This window comes from Haemaphysalis longicornis, unplaced genomic scaffold (genome assembly GCF_048455015.1).
Source record: "Haemaphysalis longicornis isolate Haplotype H1 unplaced genomic scaffold, Haemaphysalis longicornis Haplotype H1 scaffold_9, whole genome shotgun sequence".
Taxonomy (NCBI): Eukaryota; Metazoa; Arthropoda; class Arachnida; order Ixodida; family Ixodidae; genus Haemaphysalis; species Haemaphysalis longicornis.
This window is the reverse complement of record NW_027526460.1, coordinates 9041214-9056709: the sequence shown is the minus strand read 5'-3', so window position 1 is coordinate 9056709 and position 15496 is coordinate 9041214. Positions and strand designations below refer to the sequence as shown.

General features: G+C 48.1%; 1 protein-coding gene across 3 annotated transcripts in view; it reads right to left on the bottom strand.

Moving 5' to 3' along the window:
- Window positions 1–220: 220 nt before the first annotated feature.
- The window catches only part of Uba1 (ubiquitin-like activating enzyme 1), a 47289-nt gene continuing 32013 nt past the window's right edge, over window positions 221–15496 (bottom strand). For all 3 annotated transcript variants that reach the window (XM_077683340.1, XM_077683339.1, XM_077683341.1), the window contains exons 21-26: window positions 14792–15063; window positions 14263–14367; window positions 1766–1849; window positions 1533–1633; window positions 516–676; window positions 221–400 (exon numbers count right to left, since the gene is read on the bottom strand). In XM_077683340.1, coding sequence (XP_077539466.1) covers window positions 538–676; window positions 1533–1633; window positions 1766–1849; window positions 14263–14367; window positions 14792–15063 — 701 coding nt within the window. In that variant the 3' untranslated portion in view covers window positions 221–400; window positions 516–537. The remainder of the gene's footprint in view (window positions 401–515; window positions 677–1532; window positions 1634–1765; window positions 1850–14262; window positions 14368–14791; window positions 15064–15496) is intronic.

Genomic DNA, 15496 nt, shown 5'->3' with positions numbered 1-15496 from the left:
TTTGCAGAAATATTTTGTAACCTCAGCAGACAAATATTCTTCTTTGGCACTTTGCGATAGTTTTCAACGGGGAACTAGAAACGCACAGAACATAGAACGTGCGATCTGAAAATGTGGCTCAAAAAGCTTTATGGTCTCTTGCCCTGTGCTGTGCACAGCCCAGCCAAACTTGCTCATCTCCCTCTCCACGTGCATGCAGAGAAATGAGAGCACAGAGCCAGCCGGGGCTTCACTGGTGTTATTTGCATCGGTATAAATACAAAAAGGGAGGAGAGCAGCTGTTCATGAAATGCCGTTGGCCGACACAGGTGGAGAGAAGTCGCTGGTTCTTCTAGCATCCGTGCAGCAGACCACCCGGGAGATGCGAACGCGGTGTGCGTACCGAGGCCTCTTTCACTCACTGAAACGGGGGGGGGGGGAGCCCACCGTTAGGATGCCCCCCGTACACGGGAGCTGCCGAGAAGGCCGACAGTCAATGGCACACACGGTATGGAGGAATTTCACGAGCGCCCTACCTTTCTAAGCAGCACACGGGAGTCACTTGGGCAGCAGGTAACGCACGTACGGCACTTCCACATCCTCCCCATTCGCATCGTTGCAGCAGAGCTCGAAGACCAGGGCCCGAACGTGGGGAGGAATGGGCTTGCGGGACACCTCCTTCACCACCTCGGTCATGCTGCACAAGTCGAGAAGGGAGCCAGGCAAAGTCACACACCCCCCAACCTAGTTCACCACTTCTACTGAACTCGTAATAGGGAGAAAGTGGAAAATGCGTACACCGGCATGCCTGTTCCAGAACGCGGGCTAGGACGGGCCCAAACAAGCGCATTGATGCCCGCCTGCAAACCCGTAATGGAGGTGCTGTGCCCACTGTGTCCACGGTACAAGCCCACTGGGGGGACAAGCACCTCTACTATGAAGTGGGTTTCCCTTCACCAGTGTCCACAAGTCAACAGAATAATTGCAAGGCCGGCAAGGTTATCAAACAAGGCACGGCCTCATCTGGTTATTCCAAGGCAGCTGTTCTCAGATTGGGACATACAAGAGTTCAGCAACCATTCGCACACCGTTCGGTCATCCCATCATTGGAGGAGCAGCAGTCAAAAGCTCGCTTCCTGCCATTCAGAGTTCTTCATCGCTTTGTTCTGTGCTGTTTTCGGGTCTGCCTCGCCATGCAGCCGTATGCCAGATATAATACAGCTGCTTTTAAGCTGAAAGCTAACGAATACGCTATGCTGCATACAACTGACCCTCACCTGACCATTTGTCGCTGAGGCGAGGGTGGGTTGTTTGCTGTACCGAGCTGCACCCTCATGCCTGTTCGTTGTACCTGCAACTTACTGCCATTGCCTTAGTGCATATTGTGACGGTCGTGCAACGTTCCTTTGTTACAACTGCGGCTACTATAAGTGGGTTCAACCGTGCACTTTTCATCCTCGTATACCACCCCACCAAAGTACGGGGAAAATAGACACCGCTGTAAGAGAAAACGGGCACCGCAAGAGCAGGCTGCCTGGAGAAGGGTCACTCACAGCAGCTTGAGGCGCTCCTCCTTTTTGGCGTTGCCCATGAAGAACGAGTAGAGCATGCACACCCCCTGGGACAGCATGGTGATGTCAATGGCGTGCTCGTTCTGCAGGGGGGGGGGGAGAGCACCACCCGTCAGCCACTGCGCGCGCGCGCACATGCACACGCACACACACACACACACACACACACACACACACACACACACACACACACCGCCACGCATGAAAGCACGCACCTTGAAGTAGTCGAGGAACTGCCGCAGCGTCAGCTCCCCCTGCACTTCAAAGCGGTCCCACAGGGTGAACTCGTGGCCGTTGTACTGCAAAAGGGCAGAAGAAAGGTTGAAGCAGGGTTTATGTGGCAAACATTCAAGGGTCTTTCAAAGCTCTATGTTCAGGGGAACATGGAGGCTTGAAATTATGAGAAGCAGCAGAAAAGGGGAAACATCGCTGGAGCCAATGTTTCAACACGGGAACCCCCCTTTGGAGAAGATGTCCAGCGACATTTTCTTCAACAATTTCACATCATTAATAAAGTTGCACCGGCAACCTGTGTTAAGTGCAAAATTTTATTTGCTAAAAATCAACCAACGCCCAATCAATCTTTATGTAGCCTCCTGTTGCTTCTCCTGAATTTTAGCGTCAATGCCAAAGATCTCCTGCTGTTTGCTCTTGGCAGACTTGGGCTGTTTGACTTCATGGTGCAAGTCAGGTTACTCATTGCCTTCACTTTTTCTGCACAGGAGTCTGCCGACGCAGTGAATTCTGCAACAGCAGCTTCGTTCTTTTTTTCTCTTTCTGAGAGTTTCAACCTCTTCACCAATGCACCATTTCTTCCTCTGGTTTGCATCTTCTAGCTTCTGCCTTTTTCTGGATTTCCAAGAAGGCACGGCATTAGTTCCTCGCAGAGGCCACACATGATTGCAATTCTTTTGTGAAGGGCACATTTAAAATGCCACCTGCTGCATCTACAGCATTACAGACAATGCGTTGTGAAGTGTGAGAAAGTTCCTTTTTTCTACTAAAACTAGGCGATTCAGGCTTAATCCCCTTTCTATGCTTGCCTAGCCGGGAGTAAGCGTAGGCAGCAGTTTTACAAACTTCCACAGCTCAGCATATGCTAAACCAATTTAAAAAAAAAAAAAAAAAGTCAAGTGCCTGGAAGCTACTTTTGAACAGCTGCGACTCACGCTTGAGCTCCTTTAGCAGCTCAATGAACTGTGCAAGCACAGTTTCCCTTGAAGACGCATGGATTCTCTCTGCTGCAATGAGTGCATCCAGAACTTTAAGCCTTCCAGGCACTCATCCGGCTTACACATCTGCCTGGGGTCTAGTGAAGAGAGGCCTCGCACAGTGGGATACAGTAGGGGGCTTTCTCCAAGATATTTTTTGTGACACTTGGAAGAAACTGCTTGCACTGCATGCGAAATTCAACTGCAGCTTTTGCACTTTGTGGCTTTTAAGAAGCTGCTCGGCAGTGTCTCCAACATTGATCTCAAGTGACACGTGGTTGTTTAAATCTTCACAAAGTTAATTTTTTGCAGGCCGGTGATTCCCGCAGATTAACGGAATAGAGAGGGCTTGAGATATATTTTTTAGCAGCTTTCAGACAACACTCTCAAGGTCGCTTGCAAAAAGAGAGTGGCTTGTCTGTCTGCAAGTGCATTAGAAACGGCTGTAGTGTCATGCCAATGGGACTTGGAAACTTGAGATTCACTACCACTAGTGGGTCAGGGCAAAAATAATACATTCTGAAAGGAAGCACATTTGGGAAGGTTCACTTCCTTATTTCTTGCCACTTCCACATAACATACTCAGACGTCAGGCCAAAGGCCAGAATCCGCTCTATCAACGGCACAGCTAGAAAGTCTGCTCTCCAGGCAGGTGCATCAAGAAACAACCTGCTCCCACTGCAGAGCAAAAGGCCCAACCTCCATTTACTTGCTGCAAGACCTACCTTGTAGGCATTGCGCACAGTGTGCGTGCTACAGCTGCCCAAGTTTTTGAAGGCCTGCAGGCCTTTGAACACCTCGAGATTTACAGTGGGCCCATTCATTGATATTTGCACTATGTTATGCAAGGGAAGTGGTTCCAAGGCACCAAGAAGTTTTTCTTGCAGGTCTTCAGCCCTGGCATGGCCCATAAACACATGTGAAGCATGCCAGTACCGTAAATGAACATCCATTTGCTTCTGTTGGCAATTCTCGTTCAGAGACTCTTGAAAACAAGACTACGCGGCAGTCGCCACTCTCCATCTCATACCGCAGGGATGACAGAAACAATGGCCTTAAACCACAGCACACAAAATGTTTGCACTTCTGTTCTCCGCAGGTAAAAGCTTGCGCTACCTTACTGCCTGGAAACATCCTTTTAAGCAATCCACTCGTGATGATGAACGATATGAATAGTGCACAGTTGCAACCTTCAATGTCCACAAGATTTCCGCATCCATCAAATTTGACAGCTGCAACGGCACCGGGTGCGGTTCGTTTGGCTGGCATTCCGGGACCGTCAGGAAATTTCGTATCACGCCGCTACTCCCGACGGCTTGCATATGCTCGCTATATTATGTTTTGCACCTCTTAAGTGACTTTTCAGAGCAGACTCCCCCATGGCAGTGATGTTGAACAAAGGACCTGCAGCAAACTTTGCACCTTGCCTGGAGCGGATTTCTTCAGACACGACCGCTCAAATCTGCATTTTCCAGGCATTGCAGGACCGCATGCTTACTGCCATACACAACGCTCAATCATCAACCACCTATCTAGGTCCACTCCAGGACTAGGGCCTCCCCCATTGACCTCCACGCGCTTCGGTCCAGTGCTGCCGGAGTCCATTCTTTCCTTCTGAACTTTCTTAGTTCATCTCTCCATCGACACAACACTACATGTGCACAATGTCACGATACAATTGTACACACAAGCGCTAAGCATGCACTAAACAACACGATTCGGCCACACAAACAGAGCAGACAAAGCAGCCGTTATCTTTTCTCAACTGGAAGCTGAAAGTAACAGGAAATGGCAGACACGTCAGTGTCAACGTGGTCAGATGTTCATAGTGGCCGCTAGACATGTTTGCCCGTCTTATTTTTTACAAACCCGCAATGGAAATTTAGGAGGGTTGAAAATTTCTGAAATAAAATCCCTAGCATGAAGGAAGTACTGACACCAAATTTTGACGCCTAAAAAATGATATAATTGGCTTCATTAGTTTGTACAGATGCCTCAAAGAAATTTTTGCAGCGATCCGAGGCCGGAATCACATCTAAATCGATTTTGATTGTACCGGCCGCGAGCTTCCACAAATCGGCAGCACTAGCGAAATCGCTTTCGTCGTGACGAAACATCGGCCAGTGTGTCTGGCCGGTTCAGGGTGACGTCACATAGCCGTTTACGGAACCGGAAACGATATCCTGCGCTGCTGTTGTCGGTGGTATTCGATTGGGCAGGAGACGTACGGGTGTAGCTGTGTGAGCAATGCTTGTAAACTTTGCACACTTTGCGTGTTCGACATCTTTGCTCTTCAGTTCGCGGCCGGCGCATGGTGTTCCCTTTCACTGGTGCCAAAAACCGCGCCGCACACCTCCATGACGCGCACCGCGGCGTCGGGGAGGTGTGCGTCGCCGAGCTCGCCCAAGTTGTGCTATGGCAAGCTCGCGGAATGCGAAGTACTGCTCGTGGAAGCCTCTTCCAGCCAATCGACGCCGACGCCAAGATGCATTATTTTCCACGCGACGACATGCAGCGCTAAACGTGGACTGAGTTCGTGCGCGGAGGCCGCAAGAACTGTCGCCCAAGCCAGCGGGCTCGGCGTTGCTCGGGTCATCTTGGGTGTTGGGAACTTCAGGCTTAGTATCGTGGCGAATATTTGATCGCCGGTATCTGTACAACTGCGAATGACCATCCCTTACACAACTTTTCACCACACTATCATCCCCTTTTTCGCATACTGAGCTTTATTTTGGCGATAAGTGCCGTTTCGGCGGTCGGCGACCAAGACATCTGCCGTGGCCTGTTTTGATTCTAGCGCGCGGGTGGCGCCATCTTTCAGCCACTCGCCGCACCGCGGTGCCGGCAGTGCTGGGTCGGAGCGCCAAACCTCCGCTGCTGGTCAGCGTAGGCTTACCATCGCGGCAAATATCTGAACGCCGCTTTTAAATTCAGCGCTGATAACAACCCCTAGCACAATTTTTCACCACACTAACATCTACTTTCTCGCATGTGGGACTTCTTTTTCGCGATCAGATTGATTATAAGAGTGGTGACAAGCTGTTGCTATCACGGACTGCGCCGGTTCGAGCCGCAGTGATATTAAAAAACGGACGACGGCGAAGACATCGCCGGCCTATCGCCTGGCCAAATAAAGTTGCTCTGTCTGTCGGGTGGCAGCGACTCATCAGAGTCTGACGATTCAGACGGCATGTCGACTGCTCGGGCGAGTGCAGACCATGTGCAATTGTAGCAGACAATGCGGCGAACGTCCCCGACGTCACGGGCGAGACCGTGGCGTCAGACTGGCCCGCTTGCAGGCGGGCCTTCGAACGGCCGTTTTCCCGTGTGGCGACCGAATTTGAAACTGGTTGCAATAAACGTGCTATAATTAATTCTGTGTTGGCGGCTGACGGCTTTCGGTTCGATTTTCGTAATTACTGGGCCAATAGGTATTCTTTACAGCATAAAAACTGAAAGCGAGAAATTTAGTGCCAGTAGTCCTTTAAGGGCACAGGGTAAGGCGAAATTTTGAAAAAATGACTGTTTTTCTTCGCAATTAGGGACATTCTTGTGCACATTTTCCATTTTCACACTTGCCTTAAAAAGTCTTATTTCTCGCTAAAAAGCAGTTTTCCCGTAAGCAAGAAGTAAGTACCCACATCCTCTTAAGAATGTTCTCAGGGTTTATTGTCATTTTTTTCCTAAAAAAACTTCCAGTTCTATATCAAAACGCTTTTCTGGAACCAGCTACATTAAGAAATTGCTTAGCAACCATTGCATAGCTGATTTTTCAGCGAGGGCAATCCAAAGACCCTGTTGCACGTTTTTTTCCACATTTTCCCTTCGAAGCTGCATGAATGATGAATCAACGCATGAGCCAGCATTTTAAAATCATTCAGACCAAAACCTGGGCGCAACACCACCATCAAGTGGCTTAAGGGGGGACACTGGTCTTAAAACAATTTCTTTTAATTTTCAAGTGAACTCTGTGAAACTTGTCAGTCTTGCTGCTTTTTTCCCACTGATTTCAAATATGCCAGTATTTTTTCAGTTGGTCAATTAGTTCCCAAGATAATTAGAGATAATTAGCCATTTTTGCCCCCACAATTAACAAAACAGTGTTGGTCACAAAACTGTAATCTTTATATTTTCCATTACTATGAACCCTGCTGAATGCAATCTTAGAAACAGTTTTTTGATGCATCGCTTGGAACTAATTTTACAGCTCATTAAACTTCGGTGTTTGAAATGGGCACTGAAAATAGTTCCTTGCCACTGGTGCTACCGAAGTTTAATGAGCCGTAAAATTAGTTCCAAGCGGTGCATCAAAAAACTGTTTCTAAGATTGCATTCAGCAGGGTTCATAGTAATGGAAAATATAAAGATTACAGTTTTGTGACCAACACTGTTTTGTTAATTGTGGGGGCAAAAATGGCTAATTATCTCTAATTATCTTGGGAACTAATTGACCAACTGAAAAAATACTGGCATATTTGAAATCAGTGGGAAAAAAGCAGCAAGACTGACAAGTTTCACAGAGTTTACTTGAAAATAAAAGAAGTTGTTTTAAGACCAGTGTCCCCCCTTAAGGGGACACGCGGGTCGAAAAAACGCGATTTTTTCGAAATATACCGATTTTTTGTTTTCCCTTCCATTAGCATCTTTGACTATCCTTCTTTCATGGGTAAAAAAATGAAAACAAAATACGAACGAGAACTTAGTCAAAAATGTGTCTGAATGACTCGCGGTGACCCAAGAAATCGCGCAATCAAGCCAAATTTCGGCCAGGTTTGAGAATTTATTCCGCACGGCAGCGTGGCTCGCCGCCATTTCGGTAACTTGAGAGAGGTAGAGCAAGCCTTCTCTCGATTGAGCCGCTCGCCAGCTTCGTATCTCCGCGTAAAAAAAATAAAAAAAATGTTTCTTCCCGCTTGTTTTGCGAGCTCCCACTGGGCATTTAAATCACGTGACGCGAAAGCGGGACCGCCATTGGCTCTTGCCGCTTGTGAGCCGCCATCGCCCGCATCGTTCCGTTCGCTACTTCGCGCTATCTTTTCTATTTCCTTGTCGTGTGTTTTTAATCGTGAACGGTGAGGAGAAGCGTGACTTTTGACGCCGGAAGCAGCGTACTTCATGCCGCTACAAAGGAAAGCGCAAGCGGCGCAGCATTGTGACGACCACGGCCAATGCCGGCACGACCGGCACCGTGAGGCCTAACGGCGCCGGGCCTTCACGCGTTGCAAGCGCGGCTCTACCAGGCGGGCCTGATTTTATCAGCGAAGATATCGGCTTTATAAGCGCATCGGAGAAGAAGTCGGCAGCCTTCCAAGGTGAGGAGACAGCCAGCCACGGGAGCGGTGCAGTTATCTGTGAAGTCGGCGCTCTGACTGACCTTGAGTGGCACCGTGTGCGCGACGTGCGGGAAGTGCGAACTCGTCGTAGTTGAGGTTGCGAACAAGCGGAAGGGCCTCGCATTGGTACTGGAACTGAAGTGCAAAAACAAGAAGTGCCCTGCGGGAGTGGCTGCGGGAGTGATTTCTTCTGTTTACTCGTCGCAGCGCGCTGCCGCCGTCGGTCGCGGAGGCCGCAAACCGGAACTCTGCAGGGGAAGTCCCCGTGATAGTTTCGCCGTCAATGTGAAAGCAGTACTCGCTGCACGCGCGGTTGGCATCGGACACGATCAGCTGTGCAGGTTTTGTGCCATTCTTGGTCTACCAAAACCATAGCATCAAAAGACGTTCTACAACACTGCCAAGAAAGTTCATGTTGCGGCCACAAAAGGCGTCTCTGACAACCTTGCTGAAGCAAGGCAAGTAACTGCGTTGCAAGCTGGTCAGACTGACCTCAGTGTGATTTTTGATGGCACTTGGCAGAAGCCAAGACACGAGCCACAACAGTGTTGGCACTGCCATTTCTCTTGACACTGGTCGCTGCCTGGATTTTGGGGTGCTGTCAAACTACTTGTACTTGTAGCCGCCACCAAAAGCTTGATGAGCAAGAGGAGGAAGTGTGGCAAGCCTTTCATGCCACTTGTGTGTGAAAAAAATGTTGACTGCTCATCCCATGCCATGGAGACGGAAGCAGCACTGCGCATCTGGCACAGGACGCTATCGTACAACCTGCAGTTCACTGTAGTGGAGACTGCCACTGCCCTCGCAGGGTTGTGGTTCAACAGGGGCCACACTAGCTTTGAGCAAGTTCTCCAAGAACTGGGAATCTTCCCTTCAGAAGAACTGGTCAGACTAAGCAATGCAAGTGACCAGCGGAGGATCAGGCAGATGTGTGCCAAGCTGACTGCTAAGGCTAGCCCCATTGCCGCAGCCTGGTGAAACGGTCCCATACCAAGGACTACCCCAGCAAAAACCGTGAGGGTGCAACTTATGCAGCAGGAGCATTCTAGTTTTAGTACCTCAATGTGGACATTTCAGACTGTATCCCCACCAAGTTTCATGTTGTTTGAGCAAGAATTTCTGAATCTGCCAAAGAAATAAACTTTCAATTGCGTTTTTCTCAGCTTGTTGTTTTTGTCCGTTTTCTGAGTTTGTGCACACTTATTTTCCCACTTAAAGTTGTCGTATCAGGATGAAATTTTGCACAGATGTTCATTATAACACGTAGAGTGCACAAATCTTGTTCATTATGCAATTTGTGTCCTTAGATATTTCTGACGGTCATAAAACAAAAATATACAGAACAAAAAAAGGCACACTACCAGTCATTTTTTTTTGTGTGGTGAGGAAAATGATGATGAGGCTTTTTCAGGTAGATTTGTGCACTCTGCAGTTCATAAGGAACCACCTAGGCTATTTTAAAAGTTTCAGAAAAAATTTTTACTATAAAAAAAAGTGTGCACAAAAAAGCCATTTTTCTGAAAGTCATGCTGCGTAACATTTTATCCGGAGCAGCTATTCAAAATCTGATTACATATATGACCAGAGGAGCTCAATCTCTACAAGCTGTGAAAATTTCAGCCTCCTAACTTCATTATTAAAAAAAAAGTTGTTTGGAGGAGCACGTCCCCTTAACTCTTTCACGACGGCGCCATAGGCGATCGGAAGCCGGCGTCCGATGATTTTAAATCTCCCGCAAAATCTGAAACCCGCGCTCCACAGACAACTATCGCCATCTGGTGTGTTCATTGGCAACGTCTCTTTCAATTTCGGTTTCGTTTGTTTATGTGTCTCGTGTGGTGGCGGCGTAGCAAGAGTAATTTGAACCGAAGGGGGAGGGGAGGAGGAGGAAAAATGGCGTTCGGTTCGCGCCGCGCTCCGCACAGTCGGACTGCTGTAGCAAGCACTTCGGCTGCTCCTGCTGTCGATTTTTCTGATTCCAGCAGCAGTGAGGGATCAAGCAATGATGTGGGATCTTCAGATTTCAGTTAGGAAGACGAAGCTCCGGTTCAGGTGCCTCGAACTTCAACAAGCGCTGGCGGGTAATTTCGTTGTGACTCCGCGCTGTATTTATAAACAAAACGTGCTTCTTATCTGACGACTGCGGTTTTGATTTTGTGTTTAGGGTCTCGAGAACGTACGGGCGGGATATTTTGCCAAATGCACCGCGCCGTATCGCGCTATCACCTTCAAGATAACCTTGCGCTCGTGTCAGATTAGCGCTGCAGGGTTCAGGTGCGATGCTTGTCGAGAGCGCTCGATTTTTGTTTTCTTGTTTTTTACCACCGAACTGATAAGGATTTTGTGCGAGGTCACAAAAGAGTATACCGTAATTACCTGATTCTAACGCGCACCCAATTTTCCTGACAAAAAACCGAAAAAACTTGCACCTCCGATTGTAACGCGCATGGAACTGTGTGAGCAAGAAAAACAAATGCGATAGAAACGGGTGATTTATTTCCCGAAGTAATCTCACTCATCTCACTCCTCGTCGCTCTCCGCTGACCACAAGATCTCGTCCTCGGTGCCGTCAAGCACGTTCGCGATGCCACACTTCTGAACGAACGTTCAACCATGGTCGATGGGATCGTGGCCCACGCCTCACACGCCCATCCCGCGAGCTTCTCCAGAGGCGCACGCTTCAGCCGACCGCTCGTTTTGAACACGTGAGAGCCGCTGCTGCCATTGCTGTTATCAAGCGCGCAAGTGGAACGATCTGACTATTTGTATGAACTCCGATGGAAAAGCCTAGGCGCCTATGCTTCCTGCGTGCGAAAAATTGTTGCTAAAAGCTTCAGCGCCATCTTGACATGGCGATGGTGATGGGTGGGACGAAATTTTCGCTGTTTCGGTTTCGTATCCGATTCTAACGCGCATGTGATTTTTCGACCTATTTTTCCGGAAAAAAAGTGCGCGTTAGAATCAGGTAAGTACGGTACTTGGATGCACATTTTACATAGACTCACACACCCTTGAGTGCCCTCGCGGCGTGGCACAGCTGTCAGTTGCGCTAGGTTGACGGGCCCTCAAAAATCCAAAACTTGGTGTAGACTGTTGATTTATATATTGAATCATAGCCAAGGAACGTAGGAACAATTTGTATATCTTAAAATACCTGAAATAATTTTTAGTCTCGGTAAAAGTGCCGATTTGTGTTTTTAGTATACTTTTCTTGGGGGCTTTTTTCTGATTACTTGACAAATAAACTGTAAGTAATTGTACTTTTAACAAAACTGATGCTTTGTGTTTGGAAGAGCAATCTATAAGCTACAATTTCATGCATAGCAAGATTACGTGTGTCCAGTAGCTCAAGAGAAAAAAAACGTTTTGTGGAAGCACTTAAAATCGGCCGTTTTTCCGCCGTAACGAAAGAGTTAAAGAGGTTGACCACAAGCAAAATACTGTGAACAAATCTGTACGATGGAGCACAAAATAGTCAAGGAAGAACAGACGACCGGGTGAAAAGGAAAAAAATGACTGACAGTGATTATGAAGCTGGTGCTTTAGAAATAAATGGCTCCATTGGTGTTTTTGGCAAAAAAGTATTGTTTTTCACCTCTTTTTTACTTTAACTCTTTCCGTACCGCACGCGCGATTTCGATCATGAGCGATCGAAATCGATCGGAGTTTTCAAACGCTGATTTGAAAGTCGCGCCGGGCGCTTTGAAACGTTTGGCGCCATCTACCGTGTAGCACAAGAAATAAGCTTTCATTTGCTGTGTAGTTTGTATTTTTTGAGCCAGGTGGCGGTGTTTAAAGCCCGTATACGCGGCGTAGTTGCCGCGGAAGATGGCTGCGCCCCCGCGAGCTCGATGCTTGCTCCCAAACACTGCAAATCGCGAGATTCTACTCAATCTTCGGTGGATTTTCGGGACTTTACTAGCAGCAGTGACTCTTCCGATGATTTCGATCTGTCAGACTTGCGTTCTGACAGTGACGATGACGACAATCAGCCCGGAACATCAGCGGCCGCCAACAGGTAAGCGAGCGGCTTGTTTCTCTAGTGTAGCCGGTTTTCTTTGAGTGCTCCGCTGACGGTTCGCGAGATTTATCAGTGTCACGGATGGTTCTATCTTATCTGCAGGGTTTCCACATCCTTTGGCCAAGACTCCCTGCTGCCTCGACAACGGAGTTTTTGCAATAAAAATCTTTACCCAAAACAATCGAGAAAAGCTTTTTTTCTTCGTGGTTTTGAAGCGCTGTAAACAAACTTTTGCAGCTCAGGAACCGCTCAAGTTAGGGCTTTGATGTTTTTAGAGAACATTGTTAAGAAATGCAGAAAACGTTTGTATATTTCAGAATTTCTTCTAAAATTTTTTCTTTGAAGTTATAGAGTGTTTTCGCAATTTTGTGCTAAATTTGCCTAAAATGTCTAATTTGACAATTTTTATTTTGCCTTTTCTCTCTTTACAATTTCATAAAAGTTATATCAATAAAAAGAGAATATATTTAGGTTCACTTTCGCGTGCTTTATACATTTTTTCACTGAACCGGTTCTTCATAAAAAAAACATTACCGGAACCCACAAAAAACGGCACTTTTCCCCCGGTACGCAAAGAGTTAAAGGGACCCAGCAACACTTGCCATCGACTACTAGTACTGTATTTTGGGATAAAGTCTATTGTCCCAGAAATCTCCTCCCGCAAGAATTATGAAAATCCGTTCACAATTAACCAAACTACGCGCGATGAGAAATCGCGCATAATCGTTCCCTCTCAACTCGAGCGCGGACAAGGCGACGAAAGCTGCGCGCTCTCTCCCGGAGAGGGGGGCGGCTCGCGGCGTTCTCTTCGGCGGCCTTCGATATATCACATGCCGGGTAGTTTTCTCCTTTTCTCCGCAACGCGGAGGGACCTATTTCCGGTCTGGTGCCACAAAAAAGCAGGCATGGGTGCCTGCTTGCAAGTGCGCGCTCGGGCTGGTAGGGCGTTTTTGAAGCAATAAACGTTTGTAGTCGAGTGGTCCCGTTGAAAGGGAAGTATTGAGCTCATCACTCAAACTCCGCGCGCACTCAAAACACAAAATAAACGGCAAAACTGTGCCTACAGGTTCAGGCATAGAAGAGGTTCGTACACAGCGATGACGACGACGGAAATGGGAGCATCTAGCCGCGAAGTTGACCAGTGACAGCCGATCGGGCAGCCATGGCCTATGTGACGTCCCTTAGGCCATGCATAATGAGGACAACTGAAGAGAGAGCGGTTTGTTTTTCCGCGTCTTTCACATCGATTTGCGCGCTCACCGCTTCACGTGCACGTGTAATATTTGGCTCAGGTATTCCTGGCTCAAAGAGTGTTGCAGGGTCCCTTTAAACTCAATTATCTCAAAACAATGTTTTTTTTCTTACATAGGTACCATTATTTCCTATATCTTCCAAGACAAAGAGCCGATTTTTTTTCCCTGTCATCTACATAACTTGTCACACCTGCTGTACTAGAATTGAAAATATGCACGTAAGAGTTTTTTTGGTACACAACTTTTAATACTAAAATAATGCCAAAATTTAGATACTAACGGCCAAAAAATTATAAAAATCTGAAATTTTTAAGAATGTTTATAATTCTAGTACAGTTAAAAGAGCACAAAATTTGAAAGAAAATGATATATACGCTATGTAGATACCTTTATTAGATGCCGAGAAAAATGTACCTCAAAATGGCCAAAAATGCATGGGAAGTATAGGGCTTACCCTGTGCACTTAAAAATAAAAACCCAAGAAATTCAAGGATTTTCAAGGGTCTGTTGAAAATTCCGAGATTCTCGAGGCCTTGAATTCAAATTCAAGGGTTTTCAAGGGTTTCAAGGACCTGCATGAACCCGGTAAGGTGTGAAAGCGCTGTCGCAGCATTTGTTGAGCACTTGTGATGTGCGACGGGCGATGTTTGACACAGGTTTCAAACAGAAGCCACAAGGAAGGAAAGACGCACACACATGGTGCTACAAGAACTATCAACAGTTCACCCTTCAGCAACATGCCCAAAGCTCCACTAAGAGTCGCTGTAGTGGGCCTGCACCCATACTGGGAACAAATAGCTCCCCTGTTCTCAGTTGACTGAAAACTTCCCGGCTGCCACAACACACAGAAAACAGGATGCTGGACTTGTGCCGCACCAGAAAAGGCCCCCTCACCTTGTTCTTTGGAGCGGCAATGGGTTCTGAGAAGCCGAAGAAGGGCAGAGCGAGATTCACAAAGCCATTCTTGTACAGCTCCAGCTTCTTGTGGCCCTGGACAAGCTGCACACGTGAAGAAACCCACAGTCAGCTTTCCTTCTCAAAGCACCAAGGTCCCTCCTCTTGGAGTGTTCACTGAGGAAGGCGTGCCGCCACCTGGTACAACTGGGGGCGCAGGGGTGCGTGCAGTCTGACATTGCCTAGTCAAGTGATTGAAAGCAATTTATTATTCAATTGAATTAACAATCCGGGAGCTTTTTCTAAACTTATCGTAAAACTTTTTTTAAACTTTAGGCTTTTAAAGTAACCGCTACACTTACAGAAGACCCACCGACTTCTAAATGACTGGCTTCTTTCTCCAAAGCAACTGTATCACGACATAACACAAGTCACACTTATCGCGAGGCTAGTCCCAACTTCGATGCGCACCGACAGCCGAGTTCAACTATGATGAGATGCAACCCTCCCACCCACCCATCATGCCCACCTTGTAGAGCTCGAGGCAGACGAGCCCCGCCACCAGGGAGGTGGTGGTGGCAATGGCGGGGATGATCTTGCCCGCAATGAGCTTGCTGCGCAGCCTGTCAGCCGGTGCAATGTCGTAGTTGGCCGCCCGCAGGTTGGAGGCCGCCACGATGAAGTCCATGTGGAAGTTGGTGTCGTCGTCCTTCTCGAACTCCAGGGGCGTCAGCTTCACGCTCCTCTGCAGTGTGCCGGCAGACGGCAGGCTCTTCAGCACGCTGTCCAGGCGTTCCTGGTCTGCAAGGGGGCAGGGGGCAAGGCACACATTCTTTAGGGTGCGGCGGCATCCATTGGCACCTGTGTAACCGAGTGAGCGAATGAGGCAGCCAGGGCAGAAAGAAACCGGAGAGGAGCATCTCGCAAAAGTGTGAGGGGGAGGGCGGCACGCGCGGCTATGGTGTCACCTCTCTCACTGCCTCCCCCTCACACTTTTGACATGGGCCACCACCAAAGAGCGCCCTCCCCGTCGCACTTTCCCCAGGCGTTGCCCCATGCGCCACTCATCCAACCCATGCGACATTTGCATGGGAGGTTCAAACATAATTTGCAACAACCTACTCGGCAGCAGCGATGCGCTGTCAGATAATGGCAGAGTAGTGCGTGCCGCCGTGTAATTGCTGATCCTGCCCCGCAATCACTGCCCGAGATGCAGCATATATGCGCTATGACC